The 25,021-nt window shown below is 47.4% G+C and overlaps 1 protein-coding gene across 1 annotated transcript in view; it reads right to left on the reverse strand.

Annotated features, from left to right (window-relative positions):
* LOC310953914 (attractin-like protein 1) overlaps positions 1-25,021 on the reverse strand; it is a gene marked incomplete at its 5' end in the record, with an annotated part of 258,550 nt that overhangs the window by 38,847 nt on the left and 194,682 nt on the right. The window contains one exon of the mRNA XM_083923179.1: positions 20,966-21,061. Coding sequence (XP_083779305.1) covers positions 20,966-21,061 — 96 coding nt within the window. The remainder of the gene's footprint in view (positions 1-20,965; positions 21,062-25,021) is intronic.

Below are 25,021 nucleotides of genomic sequence, written 5' to 3' on the forward strand. Positions count from 1 at the left end.
CGGGGTCCACCCTGGACAGGACGCCAGTCTATCACAGGACACATAGAGACGAACAGAGACAGACAACCATTCACACCTACGGGTGATTTAGAGTCATCAATGAACCGAAGACCTGCACGTCTTTGGACTGTGGGAGGAAACCGGAGAACCCGGAGAAAACCCACGCACACACGGGGAGAACATGCAAACTCCGCACAGAAAGGCCGAGGTCGGGATGCAAACCTGGAACCTTCTTGCTGTGACCTTCTGATTCTGATTAATAAGACAAATCTGAGGAGTCGCTTGTGTTTAAGTTTAAACGCTCAGGGTCGTCCAGTGACGTCGGGACTGTCTCTGTAAGAAAAGTCTGGGTATCTGATCACTTTGGAAATAATCCTGCATGAAGATGATGAATCATTTACTTTTGCCTCCCAGATGCTGAAAAGCTGATCCAGGGATTCAAACTTCATCCGCTCGTAATTGGAAAATATAAATTAGGGCTTTGTTGAAAAATATCATGCTGTTAATAAATATTTAACATTTATAACTTTAGCTGTTATTGTGTTTAATAAAACAGCCGTCACACTGTGCAGATTGTGCCGTTTAGCAGAAAATAATTGCTTTTAAACAAAAATGATTTGGTGTGACATTTATGTTAAATGAATATACGTTATTACAATAAACGGTCCGTTCAGATGGAGATCAAGAGGAAGAACAGAAATGGCACAATTCAAAAGACCATTCTCACATCTACAAGCGTCACCTGTGAGCATGAACATGAGCGTCCCTCTCAGGTGTGTTCATACCTGACTGCGTTTGGAGCTGTCCCAGAACAGGGACACACCCCCCACCCCCCATTGGGCATATATGAAGATGGCAATCGCAGCCGGATGAGGGACAACACAAGCTGAGTGCTCTGGGCTCGATTCAGAACGCACCTTACAGCGTTTCATTTGCAGCGTGAATGCAATCAACCAGCAACCGAAACAACTGACTCACAACTGTGGTTCACACTCCAACAACGGGGGCCACTCCTCGTGAAATGGAAAGAAGAAGATTGGTGCTTTCACATGTTTACAGCCAACAGCAGTTTACTGAAGCCTTACGTTTGACTAGAAGAAGCAGAGACAATAAGTCGTGGGTCGACCTGAGCCTTAAAGGTTGAGTGTGGAGAATGAGCAGAACACCACCATCTAGTGTCTCAAGATCGTAGTCGCAACAACAAAAAATAAGTCCAGCAGTGGGGTTGCCAGGTTGGTCAGACCCGGCCCAGTAGCTCCAGGAGACCGGAGTCTGTTTGAGCCTGTTTGAACCCGTCCCCTCCAGAAAATCACACCATAAAAACAAGGATTAGAGGAGTTTGACTGACAGTTAGCGTTAGCCGTTAGCATTAGCCATTCCAGCTAAGTGCAGATGAAAGTGATGTTAGCATCCAGGAGCAGCGTAGCCATGTGGGCGTGCGTTTGAATGGCGTTCCTCTCCTTTCTCTCAGTCCATGGAGTGAATGCTCGGCCTATAGTGACTCTGGTTGTTGCCCGTCTCCGCTCACTCAGCTGCTGGGACAAAGAACGCCCCCTTCACTGAGGCTCCCAAGCAGCTGCAGGATTGGCTAACTCCATTTCACCCAGTGCCAGCCTACAGTAGCTGCACCCAACAACAGACAACCCTGGCAACCAGCAACGCTATTGGCTGCTATTATGGAAACACAACGGGACAGGAAGTCATTGTCATCGCTGTTGAACGTTCCCACGTTGACACAAACGAACAAAGGGACAAATGCAACATCTGTATCATTGACTTGGAACAAAGCAAACAAACTACAGGACCGAGAACACCCTCACCCCCCTTAGATAAACTAGTATAACTCAGTCCACCCACACACAGCATCTCTCCTGACCTCTGACCTTTCCAGCCGCAGGGTGAGCATGTGGAGCTGCGGCGTTTCTTCCTCGTGGCATTTGAGAGGAAGCTGTTTTCCTTTAATGAACACGAGTGAAAAAGTTCAGTTTGTATCAGGATTCAGCTCACAGCCCGAGGAGAGCGTGGCCGACGTGCGTTTGAGGTATTTCTAAGAAAAAGAGAAAATCCCTTCCAGGTTTGAGAGGGAGAGGAAAGTGGTATCTTTATCTTGATGATCGCAGAGATCCAACAGGAGATACGGTGCCTCGTCTCTTCTCTCCCCCTCCTGCTTCTGCTCAGCTCCCCATAAAGAAACTGTGCTTCATGTCTCGTAAACAGTTTGTTGTCTGGTAAACAAAAAGGCCCCGCAGAGGGGACGCTCAGTCGTCTCAGTGACAACCTCCTGCAGACTGTCCTCCAGCATGAAGACAGGGACACAGAGGGGTTTAGATCAGGAACAGAGAGAGGAGGAGAGAGGACACGAGGAAAGAGGAGGGGCGGTGAGAGGATGTAAGAAGAGGAGCTGAAAGGAAAAGAGAATCGAGGAAATACGGAAATAACGTTTGTTATGATATGTCACTGTAAATAAAATTCAATTTAATTCCACTCAATTGTAAAGAACCTGTTCTACACCGAGGACTTGTCGGACTCTAAAACCAGCGGTGGTGAAAGACCCTGGGCGCACTCACACTGTGCCTCCGCACCGTGCCCCGTGCTTTAGGGTCCTTGTCCCCCCCCTCCAGGCCCGTTTGTACTCACACTACCTGGGCCTCGGAGAATGCTTCTTGCTGCCTATACGTCATCACGCCGTAACACGTCACACGCATTGATGACGTATAGGCGATGCGTGGCTTTGTTTCCAGATCTTTCCGTAGACCTCAGAGTTTTTGTGCGTCTTGTCGACTGTTTTTGAATCTTTTCATCGACCAAATCTGCAGTAAACACTCCACCTCCGCATCACACCAACGTGAACCTTTCACCGCCATTGTTTGAAATGTCCGCGCATGGTCCCTCCTTCTTTTTTCTACGTCCCAACAGGCGCACAGGAAATGACCTCAGAACCGCCGTAGGCCTCGTGCTCGTACACGTGCGCACGCTCGTGCTCGTACATGTGCAAACGTGCTTTACTAAAGCCCACCTCTCCCAAACAGGCCGTGGACAACTGGCTGCAGTTATGCTCGGAGCGGTTGCACTCACACTGGTCAAACGCACTAGGCTTTACCTGTATAACCTGTTTTGGCGCGGTGTGGAAGGACAGTGTGAGTGCGCCCTGAGTCACTCCTCAGCTCAATAGGTCTGTTTGACTCTGTTGGCCTTTTTTTCGGCCTGTATCATTTTTTACTCTTGTTCCATATTAAATCATTTAAAACTCAGTTGATTGTAATACTTTTATTCCTCACTAGGGAATAACACACATTTCCACCACAGGGTCCTGTGTTTTGGGACACGGCCTCATCGCTCCACCCTACGCGGATGTTTTCACACCACGACACCTGATTCACTTCTTTGCTCCGGACCAAATTTCCACAGTAATAAATATGTGGGAGGAGAACTGAGGAGGAGAGGACAGGAAACGAGCAGATGGAAACAGATGAGATAGAGAGGAGAAGAGGAAATGAAAGAGGGCAGGAAGAGGTGGAGAGGAGAAGAGAAGGGGTGGAAAAGAAAGAGTGTGAAAGAATGTGAAGCTGCAAAGATAAGAGGAGAGGAGGACAGGAGAAGGAGAGACGACGAGACGGAGGTGAGGGATGACAGGGCTGAAATAAAGAGACACACAGACACACACACACACACACACACACACACACACACACACACACACACACACACACACACACACACACACAGACACACACACTCTCGGTGTTTGAAGGCTCCCAGAGTGGGACTGAGAGCGAGTGTCTCCTGGAGCCTGGATGCACCATCACAGCAAATTATTTACAAAGTTCATTTATTAAAGTGTTAATCCCTCTATAGATCCAAATACTGCACACACACACGCGCACACACACATACACACACACACACACACGCACACATACAGACATACACACACGCACACACACACACATACACACACACACACACACACGTCTGCTGCTCTTCCTCTCCTCAGTCCTCCTCTTTGTCCTTTTTCTCCACAGTCTTTTATTTCTTACCTCACTTGATAACTGTTAAATTATCTCCAACTATTTTCAGAATCGATTAATCATCAAGTCATGATTAATAAAGGAAGTCAAAATTCTCTGACTGCAGCTTCTTAAACGTGAATATTTAGTGGTCTCTTCTCTCCTCTGTGACGCTAAACAGAGTATAGTATTTTTTTAAGCCTTTTATCAGATCGGACAGACAGGAAATGGGGTGAGAGAGAGGGGGGAGATATGCATCTAATGGTTTTTAAGAAGTGTTTAAAGATGACATCATAATAATAATAATAATAATAATAATAATAATAATCAGGGATGCGTGTTAAGTGCATTATGATGTGATGCCCAGGAGGTAGATACACTTCTCTGGCGCTCGTTCACATCAGCTGCCTCTCATTATTTTGCATCAGGATGCCGGTGAGAAATGTAGAAGTAGCCGTTGTTTGAATGTGTTAGATACACAGTTAATGGATCAGACTCTTTATTGGTTTTTATCCAGTGTTGAAAAATTCAGATTGGGGCCAAAAAAATGTTCCTACTTCTGAGTAGAGAAGCTGGAAGATGTGTGACTTTGTCCTACTGTTGCAGAAACGAAGTCACACAGTCACTTACTGTGTCTTTAACCATGATGGGGCTGTTTTCTCTTCCTCATCTGGCTGCCTACACCAGGGGCGTCAAACTCAAAATGTAAAAAAATTTGGAAACAAAGCCACGCATCGCCATGACGTCATCAATGCGTGTGACGTGTTACGGCGTGATGACGTATAGGCAGCAAGAAGCATTCTCCGAGGCCCAGGTAGTGTGAGTACAAACGGGCCTGGAGGGGGGGACAAGGACCCTAAAGCACGGGGCACGGGACGGAGGCACAGTGGGAGGGCGCCCTCAGAGGCAGAAAATGACATTCTGCATTTAACATTGTTTTACTTTCCCAGATTGGAAACTTGATGATGCACAAGATGAAAAACAACGGGTAAAAAAAGTTCCTGCACGTACACAGAACACAAAACTACGCAACACTACAACAAACCATCTGTTAAATTCAGCCGAGTCATCGCACAGCCGGGTTCTCTGAATCTACGGCCTGAGTGAAGAGTTCAAACTCTAAGGATTTATATTGCATTAAGTTTTGAGGATGCACACATCTAAGAAGCAGTAGTTAAAAAAGCATATTAGAGGCTTAAAATTAAAAATGTGCCTGAAGTGACTCCTCACTCTTCATGTCTGCGTTCTGACCGCGTTCTGTTATCGTCTCGTTTTCACCTCCACTCCTCTTTCCTGTCCCTCTCTCCATCATCATGTCTCTCTACGTGTTTATTCCTCGTCCCGGTCATTTCCTCCTCTCCTCTCCTCTCCTCTCGCTCTCCCAGTCCTCGGCGGCGAGACACCGGGTCACATCCTCGTCTGGTCCGCACACACCTGCATATTAAACACTCACACTGGATGAATGCGCGTGTTTGCTTACGAGTGGAATAAAGAAGGAGAGGGGGATTGAGTCGGCGGTTGTGTTGAATTTCCATTTTAATCAGAGAGTCGGTGAGCGAACAATCCTATTACTGCAAGGCAGGACAGAGGGGCCACTCCACAACCTCTCCCTCTCTCTCCCTCTCTCCCTCGTCCTCCCTCCACCCCTCTCTCTCTCTCTCTCTCTCTGAGACGACAAATGAATCATCTCTCTAATGCCTCATGAAAGCCAGGCGTTTTTTTTTTTGCATCTTCTTAATTCAGGAGGTGGAGTATATCTTTCATTCACCCCACCCTCCTCCTCCTCCTCCTCCCCATGATGCACACACACACACACACACACACACACACACACACACACACACACACTCTCCTCCATTCTCTCTCGTTCTCCTTTAACTATAAGTGTTGGGAAGATTAATGTGTTTTCTGGCTGCCGAGGATGTGTATAGTTGCTCCCACAGCGGAGGACACACACACACACACATACATAATATACACCTGGTTGCACACACATGCATGCTGTATCAAATACCCGCACACGTGCACATGCACCCACATAACAATGCACCAAAGGCCATCATCGCCTTTTTTATGTTACTCCAAATTCAGTATTGACGCACTGTAGAGGAAGAGGAGCGGAGCTATCGATCAGGAAGAACAGAGGAGAGCGGAGACACACACACTCGTCATTAAGAGTGCAGAGAAGTAAAAGGCTGCGCACCGAGCAAACAGCCTAATGAGAGGGAATGCGGTTGCCAGGTACCGCGCTGCAGCTCGGTTCCACGCTCCTGAACATCGTCCTGAATATGATCATTTAAAAAAGGTCCAGTTATCAAATAAAGCGCCTGTCAAGATCGTCCAGTAGCTTCTTAAAGCCTCCTTTCCTACAGCATCCAATCATTAGTTGGACTTTTCGTTCTATTTCTATCTTTCTAAGCTTATTTTTCTCTACTTTTGTCACAACTGCTGCAGCTACACTCCGCACTGATCTCCCCATCTGCAGAATTCATCACAGTGAGACTACAAAGGTAAAAAGTCTCTGTCTGTATCATTCATGTCTCATCAGTGCATGTTACTAACTCAGCTTCTTCCCCAGAGTTGTTTGTGCTTTGTCGTCTCTCAGGTCTCTGCTGATGGTGGTGGTGCCTGCTGCCGTTGTCCTGTGTGTAGGTCTCTGCTGATGGTGGTGGTGCCTGCTGCCGTGGTCCTGTGTGTAGGTCTCTGCTGATGGTGGTGGGGCCTGCTGCCGTGGTCCTGTGTGTAGGTCTGACCAGGACCAGGACCAAGACCAAGACCAGGACCAGGATCAGGACCAGGACCAGGACCAGGCTGGGACTGGACCCGGACCAGGACCAGGACCAGGCTGTGACTGGTCCAACTAGCTGGTGTAAAAAACATACATACACCGAAGAGAAGCAGGGAGAGAGACGAGCACAGCCTTTACACACAGAGCGTGTTATTTTCTTCTTCTTCTTCGGTCAATTTTCATACCGCATATAAAGTCATCAACCAATCAGGTTGTTTGTTTACTGATGAGGATTTGAAGACAACAACACAGACGCCTGCTACAAACATCCACGGATCAGACGACTTCAACCTCAACGAAGGCTTTCTCCTTCTCCAGACACACACACACACACACACTACGTAGTTTCACTGAAAGGAAACTTCAATAACGTCAGTAAAATGATTGCTGTTTATAAAATCTACGTATTTAAATATTGCATATTGCATATTTTTTCAAATGGTCGGCCTCTCCCCCGCTGCTGAAACCAAGCCTGGAAGAAAAACTCTTTTATAGGAGGCCTACGTTTATACGTTTATGGAAAAAGCCCGCAAAACTACAAAGAACTTATGAAATATGTATAAAAAGATTAATGTCTTTGAATATTGTACACATATCCACACATATAGCCTTACGCAGCTCCTTCAGGGACGCTTTAAACAGAGCTGGGTCCTGGAGCGACAGTGTGAAGCTGTGAAGATGCATCTGACTCCAGCGTTTCTCCGTTTATTAGAGACTCGGGGAGATGGATGACAATTACAGATGAGGCCTGACAGACTGAAGAGAGTAAACTCAGTCCTCCGAGGTGTTTTGATGAAACCTGACCTAAAAACACTTATTTGTTCTGCTGAGACACCGGCTCACCCCCGGCCCGGGAGGACGGACCCAGCGAGCGTCTCGTGGGCGATTCTGGAGAAATGCAACTCAGCAAAAAGGCTGAAAGCTTTTATGTTTTCAGGCTTCCAGTGTGAGTATGAAGCAAAGTACAGAGAGGTGTACGGCGTTCCTCTGGAGTCCTCACCACCCCTCCTCACCACCCCAACCCCATAAAAAACACAACAGTGTATATGCAAGCTCACTGTGACTCATGTGAATGGCTTTGCAGTTTTGTCACATTACCTCCACGTTTCCTCTCTTTCCTCCCCGTCCCTCTCTCTCTGATCATTCTCTGGGTTTTGGACGAAGCAAAGTTTTTTTTTTCCAACATAATAATCAAAACAGGGGGTACACGGTGATGTAGTGGTTAGCACTGTCGCCTGACAGCGAGAAGGTTCCTGGTTCGAATCCCGGCTGGGGCCCTTCTGTGTGGAGTTTGCATGTTGTCCCCGTGTCTGCGTGGGTTTTCTCCGGGTTCTCCGGTTTCCTCCCACAGTCCAAAGACGTGCAGGTGTTCGGTTCATTGATGACTCTAAATCACCCGTAGGTGTGAATGGTTGTCTGTCTCTGTTCGTCTCTATGTGTCCTGCGATAGACTGGCGTCCTGTCCAGGGTGGACCCCGCCTCACGCCCAATGTCAGCTGGGATCGGCTCCAGCCCCCCCACGACCCCGACCCCAGGATAAGCGGTTGAAGATGAATGAATGAATGATAATCAAAACAATGAACAGACTCATTTTGGTCTTTCTAGTCTTCTGACTACTCAAGGCGCTTTCACAGTGTTTGTCACATTCACACTGATGGCAGTGGACATCTACGGACCATCTAATCTGACCATGCACACCACATTTACAGCAATTCGGGGTTCAGTGTCTTGCCCAAGGACACTTCAACATGTGGACTGGGGGAGCTGGGGATCAAACAACCATTCTCTTGAATGGAGGACGACCCACTCTTACACTGAGCCACAGTCGCCCCCCGATTTACAGAACTTATGATTTTACATGTGTTTGTGTTCGGAGGTGGGGTGAAAAGTCAGGGAGGGAGATGTAATATTGAAATGTGGGAGATAAAGGTGAACATTCTCACAAGTGTCTCACAAAACCGAGCTGCATGTCTCCCCCTGCACACGGCTGCAGTGCGTGTGATCGTCGTTATGAGCACATTTACAGTTCACGAGCAGCTCAAATATTTTCAGATCCACGTGTTGTTTATTATTCTGCCCTTGAAGAAAGCGGAGGGACAGGGAGCTGAGACTGTTGAGGGGCCGTAAATCCAAGTCCAGAACATCTGAAACACGGTGATACACTCCAACACTTCTGTGCACAGTGTCGTCTCAAAGAGTGAAGATAAAACACGGTTTTATGAAGTTTGGTCAGAGATCAAATGAATCATGTGTGTGTTCGCTCTGACATCTGCAGCAGGTACGTGTGGTTTGATATGTGGAAAAGAGCGGCGTGTTCTTTAAGGAAGAACTGATAAAAGACAACAACTGGGGACCAAAGATAACGCTGAAATTTAAGACTGAGCCCCAGTCTTAAAGTGTCAACTCTCATATTTGTGCTGCTTTGTTTCCTCCCCGTCTACACTGCAGGGGAGGACGGAAAAGAGGAGTTCAGTCCCCGGTTCGTCCGCTCTGCATGTCAAAGCGTCCAAAATCTAAATCCTGGTTCATTCTCTACCCGGTGAACTGGACAGTTCCTACACGTTCCTACAGACAGGTCTACACGTTGGTGTAGTGGTTAGCACTGTTGCCTGACAGCAAGAAGGTTCCTGGTTTGAATCCCGGCTGGGGCCCTTCTGTGTGGAGTTTGCATGTTGTCCCCGTGTGTGCGTGGGTTTTCTCCGGGTTCTCCGGTTTCCTCCCACAGTCCAAAGACGTGCAGGTGTTCGGTTCATTGATGACTCTAAATCACCCGTAGGTGTGAATGGTTGTCTGTCTCTGTTCGTCTCTATGTGTCCTGTGATAGACTGGCGTCCTGTCTAGGGTGGACCCCGCCTCACGCCCGATGTCAGCTGGGATCGGCTCCAGCCCCCCGCGACCCCGACAGGGACAAGAGGCTGAAGATGAATGAATGAATGAAAAAGTTGAAACTATTTCTTCAAGGATTAAGTTTTGCTTTCCATTTTTCTTTTCGTCCTGCAAGCAGCAATAATTTCAGTCTTTGACTCTGTCCGTCACCAACATACGGGCCGAATCGACCAATCAGATCACTGAAGTGTGTGACGTGCTAACAGCGTGGAGGCAAAGCTCAGAAAGGAAACAACATGTGGGTAAAGGATATTTGCCGTTTGTGTTTAACGTGAATTTACGGAACAAAGGATAAAAATGAGACGTTGCGCTGCACTTTGTCGCGCCTCAAAACCAACGCTGACTGACTGAAGCCGCTGCAGGTGCTTCTCCTCCAGCCGCTGAAACAATGCGTGGCCCGGAAACTTTCTCTAATCTGCCCGACGACAGAAAAAAAAAAGAGAGGAGAAAAAAAAAAGGAGACCTTTTTGTTAAAGTGCAAACAGAACATGAAGAGGGATGGGTTTGTTTTAGCCTCGTTAGTGTTGACAGGGGTGTGAGTTATTGAGTTAATAAGGTAGGTGTGTGTGTGTGTGTGTGTGTGTGTGAGAGTCGTGAGATGCACAGAAACAGCCACAGGTGACTGCAGGGCCAAAGTAAACCCAAGGAGCGTACATGCGATTGTCCATGATGAATGCAAATCACTGTGTTTGCACGTGTGTTTGTACATTATCTCATTTTTTGTGTCCGCCTCATAGAAGCTTTTGTGTTATCTGATAAGCCCTGCAGTGGTGTGTGTGTGTGTGTGTGTGTGTGTGTGTGTGTGTGTGTGTGTGTATACTGTGGGTAAACCAGTATTTAGCTGTGTATTTATCTACCAAACATACATGACTCCCAGGTGTCATAGATATTCTTTATCTGCTCCTGCCCCCTTCATACCCCCTCAGTCCATCCATCCATCCATCCATCCATCCATCCGCCGCCCTCCACCCACCAACCCTCCTTCCTGCCGCGTATTAAATCCCCGCAATTGAAGAATAAATACGCCACATTAAAACATAAGATATGGAATTGATTCATCCTCTGCTCTAAATAGCATTATGAAAACAGGGGACCGTCGTTAATCAGCGGCAAGGTGGGAACTGCTTTTACTCAGGCGGAGGCGTGCAGATGCTAGTTGCCGCGGGCTCATCAGCTTTACGACGTAACGGCGGTACTTTATGGAGGCGGTGGAAACATCGATTTATGCTGATGACTCTGCCTCTGTTCTGTAATGCGGCCGCGGCGACGCTGTAAAGCTGTGATCAAGTTGAGGAGTGGATGAGGTGGCCTTTAGCTGCAAAGCAGGGCCATATACCGTGATGTAGTGGCTCTTACTGCTATTTAACATATGGAGGCTGGTGGTTACAAAGAAGCCGGAGGCGCCGTCGTAAGCATGTTATCACACACCCCGCAAACATAAGCATACATGGGATTATTTTCAGGAGTTAAGTGAGCAAAGGAGGTGATGATTAAAGGCTTTAGGGGGGAGAAGATCATCAGTTGAGTTGAAGATGGAGACATATGTCAGGATTTAAGGGAAAGAGTTTTAGGTCCGTAATTTCTGTATAAATGTCCCTTTTCTATAAGCTGGACCTATTTCCCAATGTGTTTCTGTGCAAGGCGGTCCTTTCTCTTACTCCAACGGTTCTGATGAGCGCTGTAATAGAGTTGGTGTCTCCATAAACAGATATCTGCATACGAATGCTAACAGCTAATGAAAAGCTAAATCGTCGTCAAACACTAGAATAAGAAAGTAATCCACTTTATTAATCCTGCAATGAGAAATTCAATTTTTTGTAGTGCCCAGGAGATGAACTGGCACCTCTCCAGCCTCCAGTCCACGCTCCATTCATGGAACAGGGACAGGGAATCGAACAGCGACCCTCTGGTTCCCAGCCGAGTTACCTATGGACTGAGCTACTGCCGCCCTAAAGACAAATATTTCCAAGACTGTTCACCTGCATGCAACAGGTAAACAGTCTGATTTAACTGTATTAGAAAACTTCATCATGTGTTGATGTTGAATTGTGCTTGTGTGGAGACATTTAACATTATTTAAGGTTTAGTTGACACGTTGTCTAAAAGACTCTAGTTTAATGGATCCCTATTTATTTCTGTTCAAGTCTGATGACAACAACTTTGAATGAGTGCTGGGCCCCATGGACCATGAACCGGGCTGCAGCGTAATCCAACTAGAGATGCACCGATCCGATACCTGGATCTGGTATCAGCTCCTGAATGAGGCCGATCCAGTCATTTCTTTATTATTAACATCATACACAAAAATGACAGTAACAGCGATCTACTCACTTCTGTTCTATGTTTGCAACACGGTCAGGGTTTTATATCACTTTTTAAAATATCTGCTTGCAGTGCACTTGGGAGTACATGGGTACATGGAAGTGTTATTTATTTGTTATTGCTGCTAATGTACACTTTGCTATATGCTAATAAATACTATTAAGTACATTTATATCCTTGTTCATTTGTTACCTTTGTTTTAACAAGGCTAAATGTTGATGTCAAGCCTGGTGCCTTCACTCACATGGACATGAAGGCATGTTTACGCTTCATTCACTCAACAGGAGGATCGGATCGTTGTAAGCCCAGGTATCGGTATTGGATTGGATCTGAACATCTTTAAACGGCCACTGACGGACTGTTTTCATAAGTGTCTGTTGTTATTATGGGACGATGGAGAAGTCTCATTCTCAAATCCTGCAAAATGACACGTTGCGTAAAGACAGCCTAAAATATCAGCCGCTGATCCCAGAGGCTGAATCGTCATCAGGTCGACAGCCAATGGGAGATTGAGTCCAACTCGGCACGAGACCAACACAAGTTCAAGACTTCAGAATATTGGTCTTGAAAGCGGGTTCGAGTCCTGCAGCTCTGGAAGCAGCATGACAGCATGTAACTGAAGCTCCTGATCGTTAGATTCTGTATAAACAGCAGATGGTTTCTGTTTCACCACATTTTCAGAGTTCAGGTTTTCAGCCGTTGGAAACCGGGCGGATAACTCTGGATGAAAGCGCGGAGGCAGAACTATTTCCTCCCAGCTGTGACACGTGTAGTTATTGTCATTAACCCCGGACACGTCGCCATGTGCAAACGCTCTTCTCTCAACACTGACACAAGACAGTCAAATACTGATATTGTTTTCCTGGTGTTTGATGGATTATATTGCAAGCCTTAAGAGGACAAAGGAGAAATTATTCCACGCTGTAAGACATCGAGTCAGCATCGTTATAAAAGATTAACCGAGCCCAGACGACTCAACATGAGGAAACTTCCCTCAAACAGAAACGATGGGAGGCTCTTGTTCCATGAGTGCCTATAATTGCACGTCTCCAGAGGACTGAAAAGATGTCTTTGACGGAAAAAACCACCTGGAGAGTATTTTAGGTTCATCTTTTATGTGTCCTGGGGAATCTCCGCAGACCACACGTCCACATGAATTCATACATAGCATTGTGATGGATGCTGAGAGTGTTTGTTCTCACAGAGAGGGGGATTTAAAGACTTTGAGGCTTGAACGCAGACGCTGCGGACGGTAGCCTCTGAAAGGAACCTCAAAGGGAAGCTCGGGGGATGGCCTTGTCTACTACTGTGCAAGAAGATACGGTATTCATCCATATGGAAACACGGCGTGGTGACATGAATCATGGATCAGATGCTGGGTGGCCACTGCAGCATGTGTGTGAGTGTGTGTACTCGTGCTTACATGTCGAACCTGTCTCCTAAAAATGATTATTTAACACTCATTTGTTCTCCCAACTATGTCGTAGTGGGAAATGCAGTCGCCGCCTGGGTTTTGTTCACAGATGTTTTTCATGTGACGGGGTGTTTAAAGTTGTAGAGAGGTGGTCTGTGTGTATCGTTGACGTTGGAGACCGTGGGTTTGTATTTCCAGTGCTTAAACACGACCATAAGTAGTTTATCATTGCTGTGGTTGCTACAAGTGGATGTTGTATTGGAAGAATGTCAGGAGAACAAATTATATGAATCAGAACAACAACCCATCCTCGTCCCAACTCACGTACAGCTGTTTTGTCAGGGTCCTACGCCGTCACGCTCAAAGACTGTGTAAAAAATGGATGTGGCCTCTCCGTTGGGGTCTGTTCTCTCAACTTGATCCAATCATATTCACCTCTGGGAGCCGCCATCTTGTCAGACTTTGATCTCTGATCGCTAACATCACTTTCATCTTTACGTAGCTGTAACCGCTAACGCTAACGGCTAACGGTAACTGTCATTCAAACTCATCTGCAATACTTGTTTTTATGGTGCGAATGCCGGAGGGGATGAGTTCAAACAGGCTCAAACCGACTCCGGTTTCCGGTCTTCAAGCCTCGCTTGGCAACAAACCTGGCAACCCGACTGCTAGAATTATTTTTTGTTGTTGCGACTACATTCTTGAGACACTAGATTGCGGTGTTCTGCTCATTCTCTGTATTCAAACGTTAAGTTTGTGGATGTTTCTTAAGTGACGCTGAGTAAGTGTCAGAGTGTGAACATCAACACTCACAGATGATCAAAGATCACACCGAGACGACACGGACTAGACTAAGAAGAGGAGGATAGGGTACAAATAGTGAATGAGCACAGTCTGAAACACACACACACACACACACACACACACACACACACACACACACACACACACACACACACACACACACACACACACACACACACACACACACACACACACACACACACACACACACAAACACACACACACACACACACACACACACACACACACACACCTCTTTCTCACAGTGACTTGTACATGACTTGGACTGATGCAATCATTGACTCACTATGCACCGTATATACTAACACACACACACACTTTCCATACAGTTATATCTTCATCGTCTAATTTACACATCCTCCCTCAGACTATATCATCATGTGCGTGTGTGTGTGGTTGTGTGTGTGGTTGTGTGAATAACACAACAGGTGTTGTGTTCCTTGCTCGCTGTCTAAACATGCCGTGAAATGGGCCGATGATGACTCTTTTTGTTTAAGCACACTCTGTAGCTGTGGAAATGTTCCCCCTCCCTCATTCATTACAGAATTATGCTAAGCTGCATGCTTGACTATGAACCAGATGTTGTGTAATTAACCTCAGTGTGAAGATAGTGTTCTGCCCTATTGTCTCTCACCTTCAAGAATGAAATGGAAACCAGGCTGTGGCGGCGATAAGGGAAGGTACTCCTGAGGTTTACACAGGGACGTGAACCAAACTCAACTGAGCAGAGTCCAACCTGGTCCAAACAAGAGCCAAAGCTAATTAAGCAGCGTGTGCAGATAGCCTGCCGTACCATTGTCTTTATAACCTTCAGCTCACACTGAGGACACGACACAGGGAGGGGAGATGCAGCGTGTGGTGGAGGCGGACTCAGGTTTGAAAACATCACGTTTTGTTTCACAGAATCTTAAAACTGATAACATCACTACATTAAAAGAGCAGAAGTAACTAGTTCAGTGAGTGGAATAATTAAAGAGGCCGAGCTATTGTTCGTTTATTAAACTCTACTAAGGTAGTTCAATACATTTACTCCTCCCTTACCTCTGGCACCCCCCCCCCCCCCCCCACACACACACACACACACACACACACACACCTCGTAAGCTTGATGCCATCACCCCCCTCCTCAAGAAGCCTGGCCTCGAGTCTGACGACCCCAACAACTTCAGACCCATCTCCGACCTCCAAGTCTTCTCAAAACTACTGGAAAGAGCCGTCTCAACACAACTCAAGCAATACCTCCTCTCCAATAACCTGTACGAAACATTCCAGTCCGGATTTCGAACCCACCACAGCACCGAAACAGCTCACCAACGAGCTCTTCCTCTCCTCTGACTCCGGCTCCCTCACCATTCTCCTCCTCCTCGACCTCAGTCGTGCCTTTGACACCGTCAATCACTCCATCCTCCTCAGCCGTCTGCGACCCATTGGCATTATTGACTCCGTCCTCTCCTGGTTCACCTCCTACCTGTCTGAAAGATTCCACTACATCTCCATCAACAACCGCAAATCCCACTTCCCCTCTGTGTCACATGGAGTCCCTCAAGGCTTAGTGCTTGGTCCAGTGCTTTTCATTCTGTACATGCTCCCACTAAGTCACATCATTCGCCGCCAAGGTCTTCACTTTCACTTCTATGCCGACGATACCCAGCTGTACATCACCACCAAAGCCCTTACTCCCGCCATTCTCTCTACCCTCACCGACTTCCTCACCGACATCAAAACCTGGATGAACCACAACTTCCTGAAACTCAACAGCAATAAAATGGCAATCATCATCTTTGGCCCAAAATCCATCCTCCCCACCTTCCAGAACTACTCCCTCTGCATCAATGGTCACTCGGTCACTCCCTCTTCCCCTGGTCAGAAGCCTAGGCATCATTATGGACGCCACACTCTCCTTCAAGTCACACACTCACACACTCTCTCTTCCTCAGTCGCCAAAACACTCGTCCACGCCTTCATCACCTCCAGACTCGACTACTGCAGCAGCATCCTGTACGGCCTCCCCTCCCCTGCACTTCAAAAACTGCAATATGTACAAAACTCGACCGCCCGGCTGCTCACTCACTCCCCCTCCGGAGCACACATCACTCCCGTCCTCTGTGAACTTCACTGGCTTCAAAAACAACAACGTATCAACTTCAAGATCCTCCTCACCACCTACAAAGCCCTAAACAGCACCCGTGACGAAGTGACGAGCTTCTCCCCCCGTCACTCATACACACAGGCGCTCACACTTCACAGTAGCCTGGCGCAGCAGCTCCAGCTGGACCAAGGCCGTTTAAGCAGCCTAGCTCTGCTGCCATTGAGAGGACACTGGTCACGTCCCTGGAAAAGACGCTGAGTTGGTACGACACATACTACATTTATGATGTAGGCTGGAAAAGTGAGCTTCCCCTCCTTGAAAGACCAGCAGCCGCCACTGCTCAAGTTGAAAGCATGGACTGGAGGCTCTGCAGTGTTTGTTTTGAACCACGTATTCTCTAACAAAGCTGCATGTTTATATGCATGCAGTTTGATAAATGAGAGTAATTGTTCCCTGGGCTTTCATGGCTGAGTGTTTGACCTCTTGCACACAGTAAATCTCCTGCAACATCTGTCAGTGAGCTCCACGCTGGCTTCAGGGAGGGTGATGGAGATGGTGCGGGGGTAATAGTTCACTCACCATGATTCATTGCTTCTATGCGGATTATTAATATGCTGAAATGAGTTACATCAGAGCAAGGTCGGTGTGCCATTTAGCTGTTTCACGGACGCTGTGTAATGAGATTACAGTATCTATCATTAACCAATTTGTAACTGGATGTTTCAGTGGATTTGACGATGTAAGTTTGTGAGTTCGATGACACTTTGGCGTGGAAGGGTGTGATCAGTGTTACTGTTTACCTTCAGCAGCATGTTGCCTCCATATTTATACAAGCTCACATTCATATTCCACAGTCTGAAGTTCAGTTTAGACCAAAGATTTGCAACGGTACTTCACAAATACCCGGCAGTGACCAGGCGAAACTAACCAGTGAGCCTCCTTAGGGCGCACTCACACTGTCCTTCCGCACTGCACCCCGGGCTTAAAGGTACTTGTCCCCCCTCCCTCTCCCCCCGCGCCCCAGGCCGTTTGTACTCACACTACCTGGGCCTCGGGCAAATGCTTCTTGCTGCCTATACATCATCACGCCGTAACACGTCACACGCATTAATGACGTCATGGCGATGCGTGGCTTTGTTTCCAGATCTTTCCGTAGACCTCGGAGTTTTTGTGCGTCTTGTCGACTGTTTTTTAATCTTTTCATCGACCAAATCTGCAGTAAACACTCCACCTCCGCATCACACCAACGTGAACCTTTCACCGCCATTGTTTTAAATGTCCGCGCATGGTCCCTCCTTCTTTTTTCTACGTCCCAACAGGCGCACAGGAAATGACCTCAGAACCGCTGTAGGCAAGGTGCTTGAGCTCGTACACGTGCACGCGCTCGTGCTCGTACATGTGCAAACGCGCTCTACAAAAGCCCACCTCTCTCAGACGGGCCGTGGACGGCTTGCTGGCCACAGTTATGCGCAGAGCGGTTGCACTCACATTGGTCAAACGCACTAGACTTTAGCTGAAAAACCTGTTTTGGCCCGGTGCGGAAGGACAGTGTGAGTGCGCCCTTAATCACACCAAGGATCTCCACTACATCACACTGGGCCTACTTGCTATTGACAGAACATCCCTGACACCCTCCTTTGTGTATCTAAACCCTGCTTGTGTGTTCCACTGAGCAAAGACGTCTCACAGCAGAGGTGACACCATCGTCTGAACACCTCCCCCCGTCCTCCCCCTCAAGAGAAGGACACGTCTGATTCACTCAAAGTGCCGCTGTCATGTAGCAGTTCTGTAATCTCTCTGTACAAGAGGTCGATATGAGCAGTCGGCCGCGCTGCCTCTCTCTGCCCACGCTCCACTGTCTGCAGTGCCTCATAAGGACCGTGCAGGGCTGCTGGATGAAAGTGCGGTCAACATGTTGGAGGATCACAAAGAGAGCCTGGTTCTCACACAGGACAAAGGAACCAGCCGCCCCCTCTCCCCTCAGCCTTCCACCTTTGTTGAGGTCATCATCGCGCGGACCTGCACGCCTGAGCCTCTCTGCTAAAGCACGAGCCAGTACGTAAACCAGGAAGCGACTGCATCACAGGTCTTAATGCTCTACCTCTGTGCTTCGGTTCTGTGTCACATTTAGAGTAGGGGAGAGCGGGGTTGGTTGGTCCTTTCAAGGTAACAGGAACAAAAATGTTACGTTATGTTTCTTCACATGAACTCATCGACTTTTGCAGCTCACTGACTTTTCTGTTTCTGGTGAGGGGAACATTTCAGTTTTATAGCATCAAAAGTAAAGAAATATGTCTTTGGACTAAATGTATTAATAAGAATTATTACTTTATTAATCCAGCAAGGGGAAATTCAATTTTTTCACTCTGTTATTATACAGGTTACACACACACACACACACACACACACACACACACACACACACACACACACACACACACACACACACACACAGGCCCGAAATACACAGACACACACACATGCAGGCCCGAAATACACACACATGCACACACAGGACCTATAAACATGCAATTAATGGAGAGATGTCAGAGCGAGGGGGCTGCCAATGGCTCAGCGCCCCGAGCAGCTGGGGGTTCAGTGCCTTGATCAACAGCACCTCAGCAGTGCCCAGGAAATGAACTGGCACCTCTCCAGCCACCAGTGCACGCTCTATTCATGGTCCACGCAGGGACTCGAAATTGTGTTAGATAGAGATATTTGTAATGTGTTGTCTTCTACATAATAGACTCAGGAATCAGCTACATGTTGATATAAGATGTGAAAGTCTGTGAGCAGTGATGGGAGCTGGAGAAGATAACGTAATTATAACATTTTCATAACTGTGCCAAAGCTTATAAGAGCTGAAAATGAGTTTAAAATCTCAGTTTGCACGTCTGCAGCACAGTGACTGCTGCTTCACTGTGTGTGGCTGAGCTGACCACGGAGGGACTCCACTGCATAATGACTCCAGCTCCAGGAGTCTGTGTTTGTCGGTGCATGTGCTAAACACTGCTGCTCCACAACACTCGGCTGTAGTGGCTGCTCTGTGTCCGCTGCAGCCCCGCTGGGTGTGTTTGTGTCTAATCAGGAAACAATGGTAGAGCCGCTGCTAGTCTTTCTGAATCGACAAGTCCATGCTGACTTGGCCGTGCACCGCACTGAGGGAGACTCTGTATTACAAGCACAACCAGATGAGGAGCAAGTGTCTGTATGAACGTCTGTTATTAGGATGGATCATAACTCCGTGCACCTCCATGTAGGGCTGCACGGTTATTTGGGGCGATATTAAGATCATGATTATAAAACATGACACTCCGACTCTGGGAAGATCGTGCACTCACTGGAAAATAAGTATTTCTGACAATGGATTTTCTTCAGATTTAAATATAATTTAGCTGAAAAACACATTAAAATATATATAAATATGAAGAAGACTAAATATTAGACTTCTTCTGGCCGAAATGTGTTTCCTCAGGAGGGGGGCTGGAGTCTCCCTTAGAGAGAGGGGGAGAAGTTCAGCATCCGTGAGGAACTCGGAGTAGAGCCGCTGCTCCTTTGTGTTGAAAGGAGCCAGTTGAGGTGGTTCAGGATCATCTGGTAAGGATGAACCCTGGGCGCCTCCCTAGGGAGGTGTTCCAGGCACGTCCAGCTGGGAGGAGGCCTCGGGGAAGACCCAGGACCAGGTGGAGAGATTAGATCTCCACACTGGCCTGGGAACGCCTCAGGATCCCCCAGTTAGAGCTGGTTAATGTGGCCCGGGAAAGGGAAGTTTGGGGTCCCCTGCTAAAGCTGCTGCCCCTGAGACCCGACCCCGGATAAGCGGATGAAGAGGTGATGGAAGTCTAAATGAAATATAGATCCGTTTAAATAAATATAAAAAAATAAAATAATAGAAATGAAAAGAATGGATCACATGTTGTAGTGCTTATGGACTAAAGCTAAAGACTTTGCTAAAGATGTGAAAGGCCAGCTGAAATGTCATCATGCATTGCTATGATGGCAATAAAGATTCATTTATTCATATATATTCGACATTTTTTGTTTATTAACTATATTCAATATATTCCAGTCCGTAAACGGGTGAACTGAAACCGCAGTAAAGAGTTAAACGAGAGCATCATTGTGGAAGGAGCTGCAGCACAAAGAGCATTTTAGCTCATAGTTAAAAAACAAACGTTACCCAGCCTTAACGGACGACTTTGCGTTGGTTTTCAGTGCAATTAGACAGGATTATGTCTGTTTTCTGTCTTTCCCCGGGTCCTTTTGGATCTCCTGAAAACGTGCGGCGAGCTAAAAGGACAATTCCCGTCCATGGTCGACCTACACACCTTTGCCCGATTATAAAGTCATCTTTGATTTCCCTCTCTAACTCTCTAAGGCAGGACAACATAAATGCAACTTTTCTCCCAGTTTGTTTACAGTATCTGCATCCTGTTGTGTATCCGCACACACTCCCACACACCCGCAGCAGAGCCTCGGCAACCGTGATGCCAGAGGGGTCGGAGGGCCAAAGCAGCGTTAGCATCGTGGATTTGCAAATGAACACACTCCGTTATCTCCCTTGTGTGTGTTTGTGTGTCTTCTTTGGTGGTGTGTATTTCTGTGTGCGCCCGTGTTTGTGTCTTTTTGCCGACCTGTAGCAGCTCCTCCTGGTCGCCGCCCACCTCCAGCGCTACAGCAACCGAAGCGAAGGGACGACTGGCCATCTGCTGTCGCTCCCTCATCAGCTGCTGCAGAGTGAGACAGAGAGAAAGAAAGGGTTTTTGTTCAACATGGTCTTCTGAGGAGAACATTCGACGGTGCATCCTGATAAAACTCAGAAACAGTCATGGACAGTCGGTCACTGAGCAGCTCTACTGGGACCAACTGGACCGCCCGTCCTCATTCACTGTTCGCTCATGAAGACGAAAAGTAGTGCACTTTATTTATTACTGTAAACATGACGCCTGAAACAAAAGAAAATCAGGTGACGCAGCATAAGAGCGCTAAAATCTACGTAGGGAGGAGAGTCGGGATGGTGAATTCAATTAAATTCCATTTTATTTACAGCGCTTAATCATAACAAAAGTTACCTCAGGACACTTCACTATAGAGCAGGTCAAGACCACACTTGACTTATGCATGAGACCCAACAATTCCCCCATGAGCAGCAACAAAATGCACTATCTTTAATAATAATAATAATAATAATATTATTGGAGTTTGCATGTTGTCCCCGTGTCTGCGTGGGTTTTCTCCGGGTTCTCCGGTTTCCTCCCACAGTCCAAAGACGTGCAGGTGTTCGGTTCATTGATGACTCTAAATCACCCGTAGGTGTGAATGGTTGTCTGTCTCTGTTCGTCTCTATGTGTCCTGTGATAGACTGGCGTCCTGTCCAGGGTGGACCCCGCCTCACGCCCAATGTCAGCTGGGATCGGCTCCACCCCCCCACCCCCCGCGACCCCAACAGGGACAAGAGGATGAAGATGAATGAGTGAAAAATAATAATAATTATTATTAAACCCAGTATTAGTCCAGCAATCTTGTGCACAGAGTTGCGATGAAAACCTTCCCGTCAACAGGCAGGGACATCAAACAGACTGAGTTCTATGGAAAACGGGCATTCGTCTGGACCGGTTGGGTCCCAAAACAGGACCGGACTTTCCCCTGGAGGACCTGGAGGCGCTCATGTCCTGAATGAACTGAGACAAACCACCACCTTTTTATGATCTGTGTCTAAACTCAGCTGTCAACTTTGGGGGCCTAAAATTCCTAAAGTTAAACCGTCACGGTGCCGTACTGGTCACCGTGCGGTACTGGTCACCGTGCCGTACTGGTCACCGTGCCGTACTGGTCACCGTGGAGAGAATATGTTGAACTAGAGGTAAAATCTTGTTAGACTGGATGCGTGGTTTAAATGGTAGTCATAGAATGAGAGAAGAAGAAGAAGAAGAAGAGAGAGTTGCTCTTTTTCTACCTTACACCCGACTGAACTGCAGATTTCACACAGCAACCAAATGGTACACGTCTGCTTTTCTAAAGGATAACGGCGTCTGATTAAAGAGGAAAGGAAGGTTAAAAGGATGTCGGGAGGAGAAAGAGCTGAAGAGTGATGGAGACACGTAGGGAAAAGGAAGATAGCGGGGAAGGTAGGAGACGGAGGAAGAAGTAGAAAGAGACAGTAGAGGAAAAAAGGAAAGGATGAAGGAGGAGGAGGAGGGGGAGCAGATCAAAGCAGAATGGTTTATAGACACACAGGAGGAAGTCTACGAGGTGGGTAATGGCAGGTGGTGGTGTGTGTGTGTGTGTGTGTGTGTGTGTGTGTGTGTGTGTGAGAGAGAGAAAGTGTGTGTGTGTGTGTGCGGAGGAGGGGGGCGGGCAAACTTCATTAATGAGGAAATGTCAGATGAACAAAGGCAGATGGCGAGGCCTTTATCAGCATGAGGTCCAAAAAAAAAAAACACGACTGAGTGAAAACAAAAACAGATATTCAGCACATAAAATAAACACAACGACATACTGGGAACATGCACACCGACACACCGACACACCGACACACCGACAACACAGCGGCATCAACAGAGATAAAACATCTCCATGTGCATCTCTACCCGAATCGCTGCGAGGACAATGAATCAAACACCACGCTCACTGCACCCTCATCTGCCCTGCTCTCTCCATCAGAAGGCCCGTTCCCAGCTCTCTCCACTACACAGACATGTTAATGGGCTTTGTTTCTACATTTAGCTCCGGGGTGGCCACCTGTTTCACGCAAAACAAACTCAGCTTTTGGCCGATTATGCGCCGAGCTCTAATCATCAGTATGTTGCTTGTTGTTTCGGCAGAATATCAGCCTGGTGCAGCACACACACACACACACGTACGCTCGCACACACACACACGCACGCACACTCTTACATCTCTGATTGGTGAAAGCGGTGCCAGGGAGAATCTGGGCTGCAGACTGTGACCCTTACAGGAGGTAAAACTTTTGTTTGTTTATAACCTGAGATGATTGTTCTCAAAGAGGAGGAGCATGAAACTAACTTTTATGTGTCAGTGTGGGAAAATCCAGCCACGGTAAACGCAGGCACACAGAGCAGGCTGTCCTCATTCTGTTGAGCAGGCTAACCCTAACCCTACAAATGGTAAAGCACTGAAACTCTGCGTAATCCGCCCGTTTTATATCGTAGAAATCACGTCCGGAGCGAAGAAGGAAATCAGGCGACGTAGTTTAAGAGCGCTGAACTCCTCGTAGGTAGGGGGGTCAGGGTGGTGGACGGGTGCCCAGGACACAGGACTTTCACCTGGGGGACCGATGTTCGTGTCCCAGAAGTACTAAAGAAACTCTTTGATGCTTACCCGCCATCTTTTGTTGCCTTAACCTAACTGTCAGGGTCCACTCTCGATTGAGTTGCATGCTTAGAAACCTGAGATAGTCTGTGCTTGTTATTATCTGTTTAGAAGAAGAAGAAGAATTTCTTTATTTGTCCCTCAATGGGGAAATTCAATTTTCACACACACACACACACACACACACACACACACACACACACACACACACACACACACAGGACCTATAAACATGCAATTAATGGAGAGATGTCAGAGCGAGGGGGCTGCCAGTGACCGGCGCAGCAGTTGGGGGTTCGGTGCCTTGCTCAACAGCACCTCGGCAGTGCCCAGGAGATGAACTGGCACCTCTCCAGCCACCAGTCCACGCTCCATTCATGGTCCACACAGGGACTCAAACCAGCGACCCTCCGGTTTCCAGCCAAGTCACCTATGGACTGAGCTACTGCCGCCCCAGAGGAGGCAATTTTAGATCCCCATAACTCAAAATATGATTTCATCACGGGATGATACCATTGAAAGATAAATAATCACATTAACTACAGTACGTTTTCTTGTTGCTATTGATTGACCCGTTAAGGTTCAATCTCAACTGGAGGAAAGAAAGAAACAGCCTGCAGAAGAGCCACGACTGAAGAAAACGGAGCAGAAAGACTTTCAAAAGAAGCAAACGACTCCTAAAAGTCTGTTCCCTGCCCCGAACCTGAAGCACGTCTATTCCTTTGTGTCCTCTGCTGTTGCTGCACATTGACGTTAACCAGCTGTCAGGTGTTGTGCTAGCGCGCCGCCGGCTGCCGGCTTGCCAGCGTCAGACTCTTTAGACATGAATGAGTACTACACCTGTAGCTACATCAGTGCAGTCTGGCCCGCTACGTCTGCAGGCACGCCGACCTGTCGGCTAACATGATGTCTTCTCTTGTTAGCTATCACCACCGTGCTAGCGCTGCTCACATGACAGCTTGTGCTTGCTAGCATCGCTGTTAGCCTCCTGCTGAAGTCAGCTTTGATTTGTAAGAGTAAAGGTGTGGGAGAGAGGGAGGGTGTCTGTGCACTCTGAGCTTTAGATGAGGAAATAAACTGAATACACCCTTTAAACATTTAAAGAGCCCTTTAGAAATATGTGTTATATGTTTAAATGTACACTGAAAGAGTCAATTGGTGCTGATGTTATCTTTCTTTTCCTACTGGCTGAATAAAGCAACTTCAGTCTCATTATTAAATGAACCTGAAGCTAACGTCGGCTATCATCTGAGTAACTGTGAACCTCTTCATCACAGAGGTCTCTTCGGGCACACTCACACTGTCCTTCCGCACCGCGCCCTGGGCTTTTGGGTACTTGCCCCCCCCTCCCTCTCCCC

The sequence above is a fragment of the Echiichthys vipera genome (genome assembly GCF_963691815.1).
Source record: "Echiichthys vipera genome assembly, chromosome: 11".
In the NCBI taxonomy this organism is placed as follows: Eukaryota; Metazoa; Chordata; class Actinopteri; order Perciformes; family Trachinidae; genus Echiichthys; species Echiichthys vipera.